The sequence below is a fragment of the Eulemur rufifrons genome, chromosome 19 (genome assembly GCF_041146395.1).
Source record: "Eulemur rufifrons isolate Redbay chromosome 19, OSU_ERuf_1, whole genome shotgun sequence".
Taxonomy (NCBI): domain Eukaryota; kingdom Metazoa; phylum Chordata; class Mammalia; order Primates; family Lemuridae; genus Eulemur; species Eulemur rufifrons.
This window is the reverse complement of record NC_091001.1, coordinates 74,045,142-74,062,624: the sequence shown is the minus strand read 5'-3', so window position 1 is coordinate 74,062,624 and position 17,483 is coordinate 74,045,142. Positions and strand designations below refer to the sequence as shown.

The 17,483-nt window shown below is 40.3% G+C and overlaps 3 protein-coding genes across 3 annotated transcripts in view; 1 reads left to right on the top strand and 2 right to left on the bottom strand.

The window, feature by feature from the left end:
- Positions 1–668, top strand: part of ERLEC1 (endoplasmic reticulum lectin 1) — a 40,962-nt gene extending 40,294 nt beyond the window's left edge. Inside the window, exon 14 of the mRNA XM_069494049.1 lies at positions 606–668. Coding sequence (XP_069350150.1) covers positions 606–611 — 6 coding nt within the window. The 3' untranslated portion in view covers positions 612–668. The remainder of the gene's footprint in view (positions 1–605) is intronic.
- Positions 669–6,111: 5,443 nt separating this feature from the next.
- GPR75 (G protein-coupled receptor 75) lies at positions 6,112–12,571 on the bottom strand. Its single transcript, XM_069495329.1, has 2 exons — positions 12,429–12,571; positions 6,112–8,075 (listed from the first exon to the last, which is right to left on the bottom strand). The coding sequence occupies exon 2, from the start codon at positions 7,957–7,959 to the stop codon at positions 6,337–6,339; it is 1,623 nt and encodes a 540-aa protein (XP_069351430.1). The 5' UTR covers positions 7,960–8,075; positions 12,429–12,571; the 3' UTR covers positions 6,112–6,336.
- Positions 12,572–15,758: 3,187 nt separating this feature from the next.
- Positions 15,759–17,483, bottom strand: part of PSME4 (proteasome activator subunit 4) — a 99,100-nt gene continuing 97,375 nt past the window's right edge. The window contains exon 47 of the mRNA XM_069495253.1: positions 15,759–17,292. The gene's annotated coding sequence lies outside the window, so the exon portion shown is untranslated. The remainder of the gene's footprint in view (positions 17,293–17,483) is intronic.

Genomic DNA, 17,483 nt, shown 5'->3' with positions numbered 1-17,483 from the left:
CACTGGATAAAACGTAAAAAGCAACCAAATTGGAGGGGAGTCGATGCTTAAAGGAAGTCCAGTGCACTGGGGTGAGCTTCCCACTTGACAGCTTTTAGCCTGAGGATAGAGCCCAGTTAGAGTTGCATCAGTGCTACAACTGCAATAGAATCCTACAGGTTTTCAGTTGAGAAATCAGAGGACAGAGTTCAGGGTACCCATAGAAAATGAAGGAGAAAATCCTGGCAAGAAGATACAGAGAAAAAGCCCTAAATTCAGTTCATGAACTCTGTCCAAATCCTTGGCTGACCCCCAAACTACTCATGCACAGGGCAAATCCAAGAAAGCCCGCTAAGGCTCAGGAACTGAACAGAGACATCAGTGGCTGCTCGCTGCAGGGAAGACAGGGTTTGAAGTTTGAGCGCAGCCAAATTAACCGCCCGCTAGACGGAGGGTGACTAAACAGACACAACTTCACGGCCAAATGCATTTCCTAAGCCTTGACTGGATCTTGAATTTTAAAATATATCTATATAAGTAAACAATGTTTTCAGAACAATTGAGGAAAACTGAATAAACAAACATTTGGTGATATTACTAATGTTGATTTTTTTTTTTTTTTTTAGGTGTAGTCCTGATTTGTAGTTACGCAGGAGAATGTCCCTGTTCTTGGGACATGCAGGTTGAAGTATTTAGGAGTGAAGTGTACTTTCAGATGATTTGGAAAAAGTGAAGTTGGGTATGTATTATAAAAAACAGAGACAAAGCAAATGTGGAAGACACCGATGAGTCTGTGTGAGCAGATGAGTCCAACTGAGGGACACTGTAATGTTATTTCAATTTTTGGTGGATTTGAAATGACTCAAAAATTTAAGAAATAATTTAAAAAGAATACAGAGTACAGAATGTACTGCATTTAGTACAAGTATTATTATTTTATGAAACTCATGTATGTGTGAATGCATTGAGTTGTATTAAAAAATGTACTTCTTATGGTGCATTGCCGTCAAAGAGTTGACAAGCACTGCAGCACTACCACTGACTAGGTGCACGGCTGGAGTTAGGCTACATAACTTTTCTGGTCCTCACTTTCCTTTTATGTGAAAAGTGGGGAATAATTAGAGTACCTACCTCATAATGTAAGGTGTATAGTGATACCTCCCTCAATAAATATAGATGACATTATTAAATAGAGCAGTTTGGGTGAGAGGTTGATGGTAATAACAACACTCTGACTTGGTTAATAAATATTTCAACTTCAGAATCCCCTCCAAAATATAAAATGTCTTCAAAGTATCAAAGAGATTATGAGAGTGTGAGAAATTACAAGACAAAAATATCAGAGAAAGCAAGAACCTTAAGAGGTAAGTGAAGGAGGGAAGATACTTTTGTCCTGAAGGCATTTGTCAACCTCAGAGAAACTGAGCTTCAGTTTTGATGACTCCCTTCCTCTTCTTAAAAGGAGACCTACACAGCCCATAAAACTGGGACCCCAAAGAGCTACATCCTCAAGGTAAGGGTAAACAAGAAGTAAATCTACCCACTCCACTCTACCCCATGTCCAGGGGACCTCAAGAAAAGTTGTCTTGAATGTTAGCAGAAAAAGGGGGGAAAAAAATCATCCCTTATGGGTTTTAACCACAAGCCTACTGCCTTATAAAGCAGCAGCCCATATACCCACATAGCCTACATAGTTCAAAAAAACTTCAAGTTCAGTTTAAGTGGTCCTGAATACATCCCCCGCACATAAGTGGGGACTACTGTACTTGAAAATTACATACTTGTTTATCTTCCTCAGCACAGTGTGTCATGAGAGTAGGAACTTCGTATCTTGTCTTCATCAATGTATCTCAAGTTCCTGGCATATTTAACAAATATCTATGGAATGAATGAAACTGTTCCTGCTTTATTATTTGGTTGCTCCTCTTATCAATGTCAATATCCGTCTTCTATAATATGGTTTCACTTTTAGTTCTACTCTGACATTAATATTGCCATCCCCATTTTTTGTTCATGGAATCTTGTCTACTTTTGCCTATTTCTTAATTTTTACTGTCAGTTTATGTTTATCTATTGCAAACAGAAAATTTTGCATATTTTTAATGCAAAGATTTGTCTTTTATAAATGACACTAAGTATTTCCACTTGTTTTCTGTCTGTAATCCTACTTTATGCTTCCTAAAATTTGTTTTCTTAGTATTTCATTCCCTCCACTATTTTATAAAACTTATTTCCTTTCTCATATTATATGATATGCTGGCTAATGGCAAAGGGATAGGAAATGGGGGGTAGAGGAAGTAAGTTATAAAATACCAACCACAGCTTCCTGACCAGTTGTAAAAGCAAGGAAGGTCTATATTAGCTCTCGTATTTTCTTCTTCATCCTGGTATATGTATGTCTATGAAACATTCCAACCAATTTCCTCTTTTTACCCCTTGGTTTTCCCTGCTACTTTATATGAATCATGGACAGAGTAGATTGGAATTCAGTATCCCTTCTAAATCTCCTTTTGGTATACCTTTTTAGTGTAACTACACCTTCCAGATTCCCCTGAAGCAAGGGTTCTGGGTACAAATTAGGTTCTGCCACCTAGATGCACAGTGCCAAATTTTTGCTACAGCAGTGTTTTGGGATTCACCCCCTTGCTTTGCTAGGTGTTAAGAGGGCTTGTTGTCCAAGTAGTGGCAGTAGCAGCAGCTTTCTGATCCCTGGATGACAACTTTAACAATATGTCCTTGAAGTCAAAAGTCCAAGAAAGAGCCAGGCACAGTGTAGACCCATACACGGTGTAGCAGCTATAGTGCCTGGTGTAATCCCATACACAGTGTAGTAGCTACAGTGCCCGGTGTAGTCCCATACACGGTTTAGTAGTTGTAGTCCCAGCTACTCTGGAGGCTGAGGCAGGAGGATTATTTGAGCCCAGGAGTTCAAGGCTATAGAGTGGTATAATAGCACCTGTAAATAGCCACTGCTCTCCAGCCTGGCCAACATAGCAAGACCACATTTAAAAAAAAAAAAAAAGTCCAAGGAAGGCTTCCTGACTCCCTCCCTTCCTGGTTGTAGCAGTAGTAGCATCGGAGGCTGGTCAGGCTGGTAGTGTTTATCGTGGAATCTTTTCTGGAGACCCATCCATCATAGATCCCTGTCTAATAATTCTGTAGACATCGAATTCCCGATATTAAATCATTTCCTGCTTATATTAATGTTTTCTGATTCTTAAAACCGAACCCTGATTGACAAACTAAAAATTCTAAAATTTGGTATCTTTTTCCAGCTTAATCTCATTTCAAAGAAGTTGTTGAAATGTTCATTTAGGCCTCTTCCCACTGAGTGAGAAACATAGTTTAGTAAATAACCTTTGGAGTTAACTATCTTGGTTAGTCTGAGCATATATACTATAAAATGTGGCCAAACAAGTTATTTTCTCTCGTAAGGAAAAGAACTCTTTCTGTCTGAGTTTCAATACATTATTATCTATTGGGTAAAAATTATCACTGGTATGTTCTGATGGTTTTTAAATAACTAGGAAAGTCATCATCTTGCAATCTGGCACTCAGAAATGTTAGGATTTTCAATATTTTTATTTTCCAAACATTATTTTAAAAGGAAATTAAAAGCATCAGAAATACAGATGTGGCTTAATGGTTAACATAAGAACAATTATTATAAAATGTTTTAAATCCATCACATACTTTGCATCACAGTAAAGCATCAGGAAAACTAATTAACATACTCTGCTAATTAATCATATTCAACTGAATTCTCATTTCATTTAGTTCTCATTTTAGCCCTTATGAAGAGACAAGTTATATATGTCTGTCTATGCCTACGTGTCTACACTATAGCTATATCATGACATAGGCACAGATAGACATTTGTAACTCATGAAGAGACAAGTTATATAAATATCTGTATATCTATATTCATATCTACATATAGATATGGATATTGATATGGAGGGGTCTAAGAATCTGGCCCACTATGTATTTCATGCAAGCTAAATCAAAATTTCTTGATGAGCATAAAGAGACAATACCTCATATGCACATGTTTAGTTTTCTTTATGCTATAATTTTTACCTCCCAAAGATGAGTCCCATGCCGGTCAAATCATCTCAAACTCAAAGGTCACAAAGAAAGCCAGACATTTAAAATTTTACAAGTAGAAATCACTTTTGTTTTAATCTTTTATTAAATCACATTTGAAATGCCTGGCCAACAAAAAGTGATTTATATCTTAAAAAGTGTGATTCTTGATTAATGTTATTAACTATAAAGCTATTTGGATATTAGAATAAATACCAAGATTTGAATTAAGACAAAAGTCTAATCCCTAATTTGCCACTATTCCTCAAATGATCTTGGACTGTAGACTTCTTAATTCTTTGTGAAAAGAGGTAATATGCTAACTCATGGAAGTACTAATAAATAAAAATAGTGTTGTATTAAAAATATAAAAGCACAATTAAAATAGGTAATAGTGATTTCCAAAAATAGCATTCAATTACAAAAAAAGTGAGTGGATATTTTCTGTTATAAAATTTAACAGCAAAAAATAAAGGAAGAAAGGGAAAGAAGGCAGGCAGGCAGGGAGAGAAGGGAGGGAGGAAGAAGGAGAGGGAGAAAGAGATTAGGTAGGTATGTAAATCAGTCCTAAAAGGTGAATTTAAAAACAAAATAAAACCTATACCTTATACTTAAATCTCAGAAATAGAAAGGACTGATCAATACTGAAAGCTACGAGTTGTGAGAGGAAGCCGAGCAGAGTTGCTGGTGAGTATCAACTGTCTCTGCCCACCTCTCGTGACCTCTGTATTTTGGAACAGCCTGAGGGAGGGTGCTGTAAATTAAATGCCTTCACCCAAAGGAACAAAGTACCTTCCAATCTGCAATCAATAATTCTTTAATATAACAGTTTATAAAGATAGGTTTTGTAGCTTGATGCTCATCTTGTGTGTGTCTAACAGTTATAGTTCCAAAATTCTAGTAAATCCAAATACTAACTGTATAATGAAAATATTTTTACATAAAAATATCAGTTCACAGTTGTTATGCTAGGAATCACAGAGCATATAATAAAATTAGTTTCAGGTATAGAAATACTTAATCTGTTTTTCCTTACTGCTCATTTCCAGTTTAAGGTTAATGGAGAGAAATAAAACAATTAGTTTGAAAATAGATCTTGAGAATTTTTCTATTATGCCATAGTAATATATAAAGACAAAAGAAGTTATTCCTAAATAGTTACTGAATACTGTCAGATGGTTAATAAACTGTTCTCACACAGAAGGAAAACAAAAATCAGAACACTCCCAAATTTCATCTGTATGCCTTGTTAAGCAATAATGAAGACTGAGATGCCTGACAGCAGTCCATGTTGTTTCCCACATAACGCCATCCTGCCTAAGATGACAACACAGTGCCTACTCTAGTGCACCTTTATTATTGATGCAGTCCTCTTCATTAGGATTCCTGCATAAGATCATTCCAAAATAGAACAATTCACGTTTTTTAAAAAATAGAGACAGTGTCTCACTATATTGCCCAGTCTGGTCTTGAACTCCTGGGCTCAAGCGATCCTCCTGCCTCAGCCTCCCAAGTAGCTGGGACTACAGGCATGCACCACCACGCCCAGCTTAGAACAACTCACTTTTAACAAGTAATAACATCTTTCTTTTTAGAAGAACAATATAGCTACTCAATTGACATAAAATAATATCTATAATAAGAAATGGCAATAATCATAATACTATATTCTTAGTTGACTGTCTTACGAAAGTAAAGTACCTAATGCCAGTATGAGTGTTTTTGGTAAGGACAGTTATAGGTAATAGATTTCTGGTTTCCTGCTTTAACAGTGTATTGTTTATTCAAATCTGCCAAAAAGGTGTATTGTTCCCTATTTTACTAAGTCAGAAAAAGCAAAATTTATAATTCAGTTAATAAAAATAACAGCTCAGCAAAGATCATACCTTCATATTCTTTAAAAAAAAAAAATGAAGGCTGTATATACTTTGAAGACCCATAATATTGATTCAAATGATCAATCAGCTGATTTTCTACTTTAACATGGTAACATAATCATTCCTGGTATCTATTTAAAGGTTAAGTACAAAAGATTGGGGAACAGATCAGGGTAAAAAAATCTAAATAAACTTTTACATCAAATCTTAAAATGTCAAGAAACTACAAAGCAAATCAACAGATATTAATACTTCAGACAAAAGAAAATCGTAACTGCCGACTTTTTAGCTGAATCTTTAAGTTTCGATCTGCCACTGATCTCAAAGTTTAAAAAAAGTCAATTAATATCAGTAACAAAAACCACATACACAAGATTTTCTAGCCTCTATGATTTTAAACAGAGGGCACCGGAATGTGCTTGGCTGAAGTGCTGTCGTATTCCTGCATTAAGTCATTAGTGGTGTGATAATGCATGGCAATATAGGAACTGGCAAATCCAAAAGAGTTTATTGGCTGTAGGTTACATGGGCTGCTCACCTCCTGGGAAGGGCTGCTGTTATAGATGCTGTAGTAAGGTTCAATTCGAGTGTTGATGGGAGTTGAGCTGCTCTGCCCACAGTGTTGATGTCCAGCAGAGATCTTGGGACTCACCACACTTTCCTTTGAATGACTCGGGCCACAAGCCTGGTCCACAAATTTCTTCTGTGGCTTTGGAGACAACATGTAGGCAGAGTTTGTTTCATGATGGGAAGATTTGTTTCTGTTGACTTCGAGGTTCCCTTTCCCCATGGCTCGAAGTCGAGTCTTCTGTTTGCAGCAGAAAAAACCCAGACCTATGTACTGGAGGCACCAGAGCACTTTCCTTCTCAGCCCCGCACTGTTCCGAGAATATATAAAAGGGTTTAATCCTGACTTGAAAAATATAAGAGTAAATCCAAACAGTTCAAACTGGTAAAGGATGAAGCTCCCATTGCTGGACAGAACCACCTGTACCAAGGAAATCCCCAGTGGAAGACAGCACACCAGGACTGACAGCACAATGATCACACAGGTGGCCACGGCTTTGGAATCCTTGGCGGTGGAGAGGTTGATGGCTGAGACCAGCTGGAGTCGGCTGGCTGCAGGGGTGGACAGCTGGTTGAGACTCGTGGCGTATCCGTGGGTCTGAATGTGCTGTAGTTTGTTGTAATTCTGGTTCCTGTACAGAGCCGGCATGGTACACTGGATGGGATCTCCAGGTCCCTGCACGGGGGCTCCCATGAAAGGCTGCGGTCTGGAAGCATCAACTGTGATGACAGGGGGGCACTTTCTGACTTGAGCATTCTTCCGCAGGGTCTGAGCAATCATGATGTAACAGACAAAGACCACAGCAACACAAAAGGTGAAGTCGACCACATAGAGAGACAAAATGGCTTTCCCTTTCCCAGCAATCAGACTGGACATGGGAAGACAGAGGTGGGACTTGCTGGTTTTCAGGGTAGCCAACGTGGCGAGGGTGAAACTGGTGGCCCAGAGAAGCAGAGTGAGAAGCAAAGTGCAGGGAAAGGAGGCCGTGCGATGAGGCTGCTTCCCCAGCACCATCCGGAGCCGGTGCAGGGCAATCACTGCCACCGTCTTCAGGGACATGATGATGAAGCCTGAACTGGTGAGATGGAAAGTGAAGCAGAAGGCATCCGGGATACTACTGGCTGAGCTGAAGAATAACACAAAAGTGAACATGGGGGCTGTGACTCCGCAAATGAAGAGGTCACAGAACGACAGGTTGAGGATCATGAAATCAAAGTTGGTTCTGAATTTCCTGAAGGCTGGATCAAAGAAGGACAAGAAGACAATGAAGTTGCCGTAGGAGCCCAGGCAGAAGATGACTGCGAGTAGGAAAGTGCAGGTCACCAAGGTGGCTGTGTGGATGAGATCCTGAAGATCCTCCTGGAGAGAGGTGCTGTTTCCTCCCCGCGAGTGAGGATCATGCAGCGAGGTGGCATTGGGGGCATCCCGAAGGTGGTCTGTTGAGTTCATCTTCAGAGAGAAAGGTCTCCTCCTTCTGTTCCCCAAAAACACTCAGTGGGAAGGGAGTCAGGGCCTCAACTCACAGATGAGCGACATGTGACAAAAGAGGCCCAAGGCAGATAAGCCTGCACACAGAACGCATACCCAGAGACAGAAAGGGATTAATGCAGACACGGAAAGCAATGTATACGCTGCTCTCATTATTTTTCATGAAAGCACTAGAATTTTTCAGCTCTGACCTGGTGCACAGAAAGCATTTCTCCTCACAAAGCCCAACACAGAAAAGATACAAACACCTCAAAATATATTCATCCAACTAACTTTCAGTTTTATGACACAGTGGTTTTCAAACAAATCTAAGTACCACCTGAAGAGCATGTTAAAATGTTTATCACCTGGAGAGCAGATTCCTGACCCTCACCCCTTGAGATTCTGTTTGAGGGGTATGCAGATGTTACTTTTAGAAACATTTCCAGGTCAGGCACTCCAGATACACAAGAACATAACCTCTCCATCAAAGAGATCCCAATCTAGTTGGAGAGCAGTCTATGCAATCACAGCCTAGTACGAGTGCAGGGTGCCATGGAAGCACAGAAGAGGGGAACCTAGTCCCGCCTGGGAAAGGATAAAGGGAGCTTTGGTGAGGAGGAGGCAGCTGGGTGAAGGGTGGGGGGCAGGGAGCAGGGACAGACAGGCTAGGAAAAGGGGAGGAGATCTTTGCAGCAGAGGGACTAAGGCAAGAAACAGTATGTGCTTGAAATATAAACTGGAGGGTATTGTTGGTGCATAATGTGGCTGTTCACTTAACTCCCATAAATTACTAACAAATCCTACTTTCCCTAGGAAGAATCCTTTATTTCCCAGATTTGTCATTTTTTTCCCCACCTTGAGATTTCTTAGCCAAGTGCATATCCCCCTTTGGAAAAAACTTTGTGTAGGACATTTGAGAGGGAAAAATGAAAGTAACAAAGGGTGTCAGAATTATAGTCACAATTTACAAGATTCAAAGCACCACTTTGTAAACTCTAAACTGCTATATAAATCGGAGTTGCCATTATTCCAACAGGAATATCCCCATGATGAAGCAGGAGGCATGCCCCCTTTCCTGTACTCATTCGCTCCATCTACATTCATTACGTGTATACCACGAGCCAGCATTATGCTAGGTGCTAAGGGTACAATGATGAGTAAGACACAGCCTCTACTTTAAAAGAATAACCTTCTTGTCCATTCTTTCCTAACATTTTTTTTTTCAATTTTGCAATGAAGTTTAGTGTATACTCACACAAATCTTCTACCTTGTTCCAAATCCCAAAGCTCTGTGTGGCCTGGTGCACAACTTGCTCCCAAAAAATGCTCCTAGTGGTACAGACTAAGTGGTTCCTTGGAAACAGCACTATGCTCTTGACAACTGAAAAGCATTTGCTTTAATCCAACATTTTAGGAATCACCAATGGCATTGGGGAGGTCCAGGGCTGATGTTCAGAACATTTAGCCACCAGCTCAAGCTGGATCCCCCAGGCCTCCAGCTGTTAACCCTTCCGTTGCTGGATCAAGAGGGTGCAGAGGACTGGGCCAAGTCAGTGAGGGATTACTTGGGGCTCCAAGCAGCAGCCATGGACTACCCAATACAGAAGTCTCCCAGCACTTCTCAACATGTACAGCCATGCCTGCGACTTTCAGACAAATACCGGTCCGGGACACCTGACTGGTATCCTTCATTAAGGAAGAAAATAACATTATCTACATTCTTCATGGTCATATGGTGCAGATAAATTTCTCCACTGGAAAGTAAGACCAACACTTCTGTACTTTCCATTTAAAAAGTTCTATGAGAGAGAAAAATATAAATCCTTAACTTTTGTTTCTTGATGGTTAGAATTAAAAAAAATAATAATAGATAGCTCTTACTGTTTCCACTTAAAGACTGTATACCTGTTTCTGAACCCTTTTGATACGTATGTAGTGAGAGGGACAACTATTTACTGTTTTTCAAAAATTGTTAATTGGAGGAATGGTGTTAATTTATTAAAAAAAAAAAAAAAAGAAATAGAAGGGAAAAACCCAATTTCAAGAGGCCAGAAGAAAGGGAGGTAATACTAGTGTCTCTAGCAATGCCCTCACCCCCAAGTTTTTCCTCTTTGGAAGTAGAGAAGTGAGGAAGGGTGAGGAGGGGATGCAGAATTCAGTCTGGGGAAATCAGGAGAATGAAGAGTCTGGAATTAGGATGCTAAGACTAATGAAGAGTAATGATGAAGGGTAATAATGAAGAAATCAGATGATGGAAGTTATGAAAAGCCCAGGCCAGGAGATATTTGGAAAGGGGGTTTTTGAGGAAAAAATAAGATGATGAGGCATCAACACTGGTCAAGGATAAGAGAGAAGCAGGAGGAACAACAGGTGATTTGGAGGAGCCATGAGGCAATTTTCACTTTTTGTACAGTTATATTTTTTTCTATAAATTTTTAAATTTTCAAGAAGTTTTTCAAAAAGGAGAATTCCAGGTCAGGAAATAATAGTGGCAATATAATTATTGATTATTAATATATTAATTTTATTGAGTGCTAATGATGTGCCAGGCACTGTTCTCAGTGCTCCATCCTATTAGCTTATTGAATTCTCACAACCCTGAAATAATTAGTATAACATCTCTAGTTTGCAGCTGAGGAAACAAAGTCAAAGAGAGATCATTTAAAGGGGTAGAGTATGGATTTGAGCCTAAGCAGTTCTTCAAAGCTCACCCTCTTCACCACCATGCTACCCTGAACAGCAAAGAAATCGAGGGAGAAATTCGCAGGTCAAAAGATAATTACAGGAGCTATAATTTACTGGGTGATTATTACATGCCAGACACTTATATTACAGTCTTTAGATAAGTTATCCAACTTTATTTCATTCTCACAATAATCATAAGAAGTAGTATTGCAATCCCTTCTTCACTGAAATTTCCTAGGATCCAAAACTCTAATATATATGTACACATATACGCACACGCACCCCTATCTGTATCTATATACATCTATACAGATACAGATACATACGCACACACTCTGCATACCTTTTTGGCAAGCTTCATATTTTAAAGTTTCTGTATAAAGTACTTATAAATCCTTCCTATTAGGATAACTAGGAAAAAAGGAAGGAATCAGCGGCTGGGAAGAGAAAAGAGGAAAAGCAGAAGACAGAATAGAAGTCAAGATTTCGAAAGAAAAACGTTAGAAGCAATAAAGGAAATGGAGGTAAAGTAAACCTAGGTCTTAATACCAACTCCTAGGAAAGAGGAGAATGAGATCACAATTTAGAATAAAGTTATGATGGGCAAAATATAAAACTCAGTGGAGAAGGGAGTAAATTAATACCTATTTGCTATTCCTAAGTAAAAGTTACCAATGTTATTTTCAATGCAAGCATACAAGCTACTCTTCATCTCTGGAACCATAAATAGGTCCTGGAAGATGTGATTAAAGTCCTAAAAATCAAGATTTTTAATCTTAATGAAGATTAAGTTGGAAAGCCAGTCTTAAGCATGCATATTAGCAACAATAAGACAATGAATTCACATGCATCTTGTCACAAGGAGGGATCCTGAAGTAACTAGTAAGCAAGTTATAGAAAATGAAAATTTATTGTACAGTGGCAATTGTACTTTCTCATTAAGATGTGTGAAGAGCCTCTGACAATCCAGTGTGCTGTTTTAATTTTTTAGTAAACATTAAAAGATTTTATATGAGCTTTCACAAGTCAACTGCTGATCTGAATTCTTGCAACCCATTTTTCCCCCTTATAATGTCTGAAGTTCCTGCAGGGAAAGCATCTTCAGAGCCTAACCCTCACAAAAGGTAAGGTTCTTATTCCCATCGTATTTATATTGATTAGGAAAATCTCAGGGAGGTTAGATAACTTGCTCAAGGTCACTAAGATTCAAACCAGGTGCACCTGATTTCAAAGCCCTTGCTCTTTTCATTCAGCTGAACCACACCGAAGCGTGAAGCAGCTAATGGGTTGGTGAAAAGAAGTCCTGGGTCATTTGATGGGAGGGATGAGGTGGCTGTGGAGCCCCCAGCCTGAGGACAGAGTGGGAAGGAACTGGCCATGGAGTGGAGTAGGAAACTGCGGGGAGGGGAGGTCGACCCCCGATAAGGGGATGGCGATGGGGGAGGGCTTCCCAGAGCGGGGAGAGGTGATGCCAAGGAGGGCCTAGGCCGGGCCAGGGAAGCTTGCAAGATTCGGCAGAGGGTTGGTGGGGTCAAGAGGGCTCGGCCAGGCCACGGCCAGTGGGCCGGGGGTTCCACGGCCCGGCAGAGCCTGGGGGCGGCAAGACGGGCTAGACGCCTTCCCCACAGGCCGCGCGGGGAGCACAGGTGCGCGGCTACTCGGCCCGGCCCTGCGCAGCCGCGCTGCTCGCTAAGCCGCCGGTCTCCGGGGCCCGGCCCTCCCGTCCCCGCGGGGTCGTCCCCCAGGGGCCCGCCGCCTCTCACCTGCCGGGTGGCCGCAGCGCCGCCCCTCCTCCTCCATCTCGCAGTTCGGGCCCCAGCTCCGCCCGCCGCCCCGGATGCTGCAGGGCTAGAGGCATCATCGCCATCGCCGCCGCCTCCGCGCATCCCGGGAGCCGCGGCGAGACGCGGGCGCAGTCACGGAGACGCGGAGGGCGCCGCCCCCTCCGCCGGACACCCTGGCCTGGCGCCCCGCCTGCCCCCCGCACTCTCGGCGCCTCCCTCGCCGGCCTCCTCGCGCCCGGGGCCCGGCCACCACCGCCGCCCCGACTCTGCCCTCTGCGCTGCGCGAAGGGCGCGTGAGCCAGAACGTGTCTCAGGCGCGCTGTTCCGGGAGCCCAGGATCCGCCAGATAAGCAAAAGCTGAGATCCAGAGCAAGGCGGGGTGGGTAGAAAAGAGAAGGGTGGGGGCACCGATGGCACGCAGGCACCCACGGAGGCCCACCGTGCCCGCCGCCCACCTTCTCCCCGTTCCCTGTGCTTTCCAGCCGTCTGCCTAGCTCCTCACTTAGGCTGCAGCTAATATTTTTTTCTCATAAATTGCCGTCGTCCAGTTTGGAACTTTGCGATGTAGAATTCATAAATCAAATCATAACAATTTAAATCGACCAATTCTAACTTACCTAAGCTCTCTTAAAGTATGAATTCACTGAGTGAATTCAATAAGGGAAATAACTACAGGAAACAAATGCAAAAAGTACAAAGAACCTACCTGTACAAATAAAACGACCAAGCCAAGAAATCATGGATATTCAATTACTATTTGATACTAAGTTGAATGTAAAAAATCCTGAAAAGCAACAGTGCTATGTATACTGCTGGGCTAATTTTAGCAAGCAAGAACACAAAACAAAAAGCTACCACCCTCTCATTCCTCTAAAGTGCATACATGTCCAAAATAATGAACTCGTGAAATGGGTTTTACTCTGAGCAATCACGTAACATTCCTAAGTATGTTTGCCATTATGGGTACAAAATAAAACCAGATAAACTCGTACCCCTTCAGTATCCCAACCTGGCTAACAAGGATCTTACTACTTTTTCTAACCTTCTCAGGGATGCTGTTTAGAAATAGAGAATGTTACATGAATGCCCTCTCCTTCACCCTGGACCAGAAGTTTAAATACTTAAGTGAGAATGTTGCTACTGCAATCTCCATTTTGGCTAAGTGTAATTTTTAAAAGAGAACTACCAAAAAGTACCAAAGAATTTGATTTAGGCATATACTCTCTCTTTCCCAGTTCCCGTGCTTTCACTGAGAAAAAAAACAAGAGGACTTGATAATTTATGAAGACTGTGCTATCAGAGTGCTGTTTAGAAATTACTTCAAAAAATTTTTCCAATTAATTTCAACATCATACTCCACTCCCCAACTACTTGCAATACAGCAGTTCTAACATATGTTGTCAGATGACCTTGGGCCCTAGAAACAACAGAAAAAGAAGGCCCATTAGCATTTAGGGAGGCGATAGCATTTAGAGTGGAAATTCTGACCAAAATTATACACCTCTTCATATAAATGAGCTACTGCATAATAATTAAGTACCAGCTCATTTCCAGGCATTTGGCCATATGAAGGGAGATAGCAGTTTGGGGCTGCACTGAGGCCATCAGAGTTACACCTATGGGAGAAATGACCTCAGGCTGAAAAAAAAACAGAAAAATCTCACAAGTTGTAAAGAATTCTAGAGATCTACAGGAGGAAATCAGGACCCATGAACGTTCTAAAACTAGTTAGTGCCATTTGCAAGGCTAAACCACCATGTCTACAAAATCTAAAGTTTTAAAGCATGAAAGTATGAAAATGTGTGTTGCGGTGTAATTTGTAGTACAGAGAACTGAAAACCTTGATGTTCAACAATGGAGGAATACTGAAAAATAATTATGACATACCAGTAACACAAAAGTCTACAAAAATAATTATGACAACTATATAGAAAAAGTTAATTTTTTCAATAAAGCAAAATCTTTGGTCCTTCTGGCCACATTAATCACCAAAATTGGCTCACACCTTAAAGGGCTTGGCAGTGCCAAGTATTTCAAATATTTGAAAACAGTTTCACATTACTATGAATATTTGCACCTTCAGACATTCACATTAAGAGAGTAGGGGAGTAAATTTTCCTCCTAAATTGTGAAACACAATTTGCAAAGTCTTTGTTTTTTAAAGAACCCATTTAGAAACTAAAGATTTATTAGCTCTTACAACCTGAAAGACTGTATACAAGTGGTCTTCTCCTCCCTTCACCTCTCACCCACTCTTACAGAAACCAACGTTTTCTCTTCCATGTCCAAACAGTAGTGACCTCCAAATGTTGCCTCTCCCTCCTCCCCCAGGTAAATCTCACTGCCTCCCTTAACTCAGTTCCTGCTGTGTTCTTCTCCATCCTTTTTAATGCCCCATGTAGTTTAAGAACTATCTTAGATAATAGCAGCCATCCAACTCATTTCTCCCTCCCTTTCATTCCTGAGGCCATGAGTAGAAATTTTAATTAAGTAATTCACAGTATAATCTGATTGGGAGGTAATAAGGTATCAAGGTAATAAGCATCTTCTGAACCTGGCATCAGAATCACCCGGGGAGCATGTTAAGCATTCAGATTAAGGAATCCTATTTTTAGGTCTATAGCGGAACTTAGAAATCTTCACGAGTGGTTCTCAATCCTGGCTGAAACAACCAAATCATCATGGAGCTTTTAAAAGATGGTTATGCCTGAGTCCAACCCACAGGAATTTTCATTAAGGAACATAGTGGGCACCCAGTATCTTATACCATTTTTTAAAAGTTCCCATTTAAGAACCATTGCTAAGGCATAGTTTCATACAGCTTAATTAGGAAAAGCTTAAGTGGTCGGTATCTAATGTGAAGTCTCACTTCTCAAAGTATGGTCTAAGGACCAGGAGTTGATATTACAAACTGGAAAGGATGATTTAGAATTTACATTTTAACAAAATCCCCTCATGATTCTTAGGCACATCAGTTTGAGAATCACTTATCTAGGTCACTACTATCCAATAAAATGGAAAAGTGCATCTGCATTATTCAATGTGGTAACCATTAGCTACGTGTGGCTAATGAGCACTTGAAATGTGCCCAGTGAGACTGAGGAAATAATTTTTTAAATTAAAAATAAATGGTCACATGTGGCTAGTAGCTACTGTAGTAGATCTGCTGCTGTGGACAGGGCAGATCTAGATAATTCATCCTGGTCAGAGGGCATGAATTTACGATCCAAATCTATGGCTGCAAAAGGAATCCATGAGTCACTGCCTACAAAACAGTCTTCTCTTCTTAATGAAGACAAAAGCCAGGTGTTAAAAACAATCCATTTATTGGGTTTTAAACTAGTTACACAATTGAAATTATCAGTTTGGCACTACTCTATACAGGGATTATGCCTGTGTATGCCGACACTTAAATACTGTACCAGGACCGCTGCTGTGCTCAGGTCTGTATTGACTCATTCAGCAGGTAGATACTAAAAAATATACTGTAGTGTTCCTTTAAGGAAGACTGTACAGGGTGTGTTGCAAGATGACATTCACCAATTTGTGAATTATTTCAACCTAGAAGTTACCTTGCACTCTATAAACTTGTCATAGGCAAACATGTGGTGTTAGCATTGAGAGGTACACACACACAAAGTTACATAAAAATTCAGACATTCTAACGATAAATGAACTAAAAAAAAACCCACACCTCAGCTTTTGAAATATGAAAAGATAAAGAAAATAATTTAAAAACACAAAAAATGGCATTCAATGGGTACAAAAGCCCCAAATCACTATAATAAAGAGCTACGTGTGAATCTTTACAAATTAATTACACAATGGTGTTGTGTAAAATGTTGCATCTGTACAAAGTCTTGCCAATGCTGTCTCTATAGTTTATACAATCTTTTACATCTATGTAACATATATTAAACAAGTCAATTAAATATCAAGCCTTATTAGTCTCTCGATTCTGCAGGCAAAAATGAAAAAAAAAAAAAAAGAGAGAACAAAAGAAAGAAATAAAGAAAAACGAAATTACAGAATTCCCACAAACACAGCAGTCTTCTTAGGTGAAGTATAACAGTTTTCAAAGAGGGTCAAACAATATTTGTAAAGAATACAGGTAAAAACCAACCAGTCAGGGATTTATCGGTGTTGCTGTTTATTTTCAAAATCACACATTTTATACACACAAAACAATCAAAAATTTATTCACCAAACCCCCAATTTTTCAGCAACTGGCTCTATTCAGCACCAAAAACTCCAGCCTGTGAGAAGCGAATGGACACAGACTTCACTTCTGTGCCTTGGTCGAGCAATCCATCAGGTCATTGGTTAGGTTCAAGACTTGCCCTCTCTTCCTTCTCTCTTCACGGCTCTCCAGACCCAAGGCTCTCAAGGCTTCAGATTTATGGTCCACAGCACTACTACCATCTAAACTCAACAGCCATTGGAAGAATTCAAAATAATTTGAGATGAATGAAATGACAGGACCTGTATTACAGATGGGTATTCTCCATTCCAAGTAAACTGTTTCTTAATGAGTTCCTAGACTCTGTTTGGTCTTGGATGCCATGATCATACTGGGTAATTATTTCTAGACTGAGACTTTGTGACTTTGTCAGATGCCTCAAAGAAAAAGTGATCAAACTTCTGGAAACATTTCCGGACAAGTTAGGAAATCAAATGGCAGCTGAGAACCTGTGGAACGCAGACTAATGAGACCAAACACAGAAACCACCAAAATGATGAGACCTCAACAGAGGCAGTTTTAAAACTTGCAGAGAGCCAGCACAGATGGTACCTGAGGATCTGGAATTTTTGATGAAAAGAGCCTGAAGTGAGGACTAGTCATCTGTATCAGGGAGGAAAAAATTTCAATTAGGTAATAGCATAGCCAACTCTAAAAGCCCAATAAATAAAATCTATCTTCTTCCTATTCCAGTAGAAAGGCTACTGGGTCATCCTTCTTTTATAGAGAATAGGCAATAAGTACTTAAGAATCCAGATGAAATGTTCTCACAACTGGGTAGAACCCAGAGTCCT

Excerpts from the sequence above, each read along its gene's own strand:
- GPR75 (XM_069495329.1), bottom strand. The coding sequence starts at position 7,959 with ATGAACTCAACAGACCACCTTCGGGATGCCCCCAATGCCACCTCGCTG.